The sequence below is a fragment of the Trypanosoma grayi genome, assembly GCF_000691245.1.
Source record: "Trypanosoma grayi strain ANR4 Tgr_2599_V1, whole genome shotgun sequence".
Taxonomy (NCBI): Eukaryota; Euglenozoa; class Kinetoplastea; order Trypanosomatida; family Trypanosomatidae; genus Trypanosoma; species Trypanosoma grayi.
In genome coordinates, this window is record NW_008828217.1 from 1 (window position 1) to 478 (window position 478).

At 50.6% G+C, this 478-nt stretch overlaps 1 protein-coding gene across 1 annotated transcript; it reads right to left on the minus strand.

The window, feature by feature from the left end:
* On the minus strand, nucleotides 1-478 carry DQ04_25991000 (hypothetical protein; the record flags this gene model as incomplete). The annotated part of the gene is made up of 1 exon (XM_009318308.1): nucleotides 1-478. A coding segment is annotated over one exon (478 nt), but the record flags the coding sequence as incomplete, so codon positions are not given.

Here is a 478-nt window from a genome sequence, read left to right on the forward strand (position 1 = left end):
CCCCTGCACTCTGTTTCGCACTTTCAGCATGGCTGTTTGCCCTGGCTGCGGCAGTTTCCACTTGTGCAGCACGGTTTCCCGCTGAGGTTGTCTTCCCCGATGCGTCCTTACCGCTCGATACCGCCTTCTGTGTATTTTCCTCCATTTTTGTAGCATAATCTGCTGCTTTCTGAGCATTATCTGCCGCCCTCATCATTTCCAGACGCAAACCTCCTTCCGCATCCTTTATTGCACCTGCTATTATTTTTTGCACATATTCAGCTTTGCGCATTATGGTCTCTGCGGCATGTGATGCTGCGCTAGCGTCATTTATTGCCTCCTCAAGGAACGTAAGAGTCATACTGGCTAGATTCACCGCCTTTCCTGCTATATCCAATGCTTTGCTTGCACTCGTCGATGCCTCCGTGGCTTTCTGCTTTCTTTCATGCGCAGCAGTCTTCACCATTACCTCTGCGGCAGTACTCGTCTCCCTACAGGA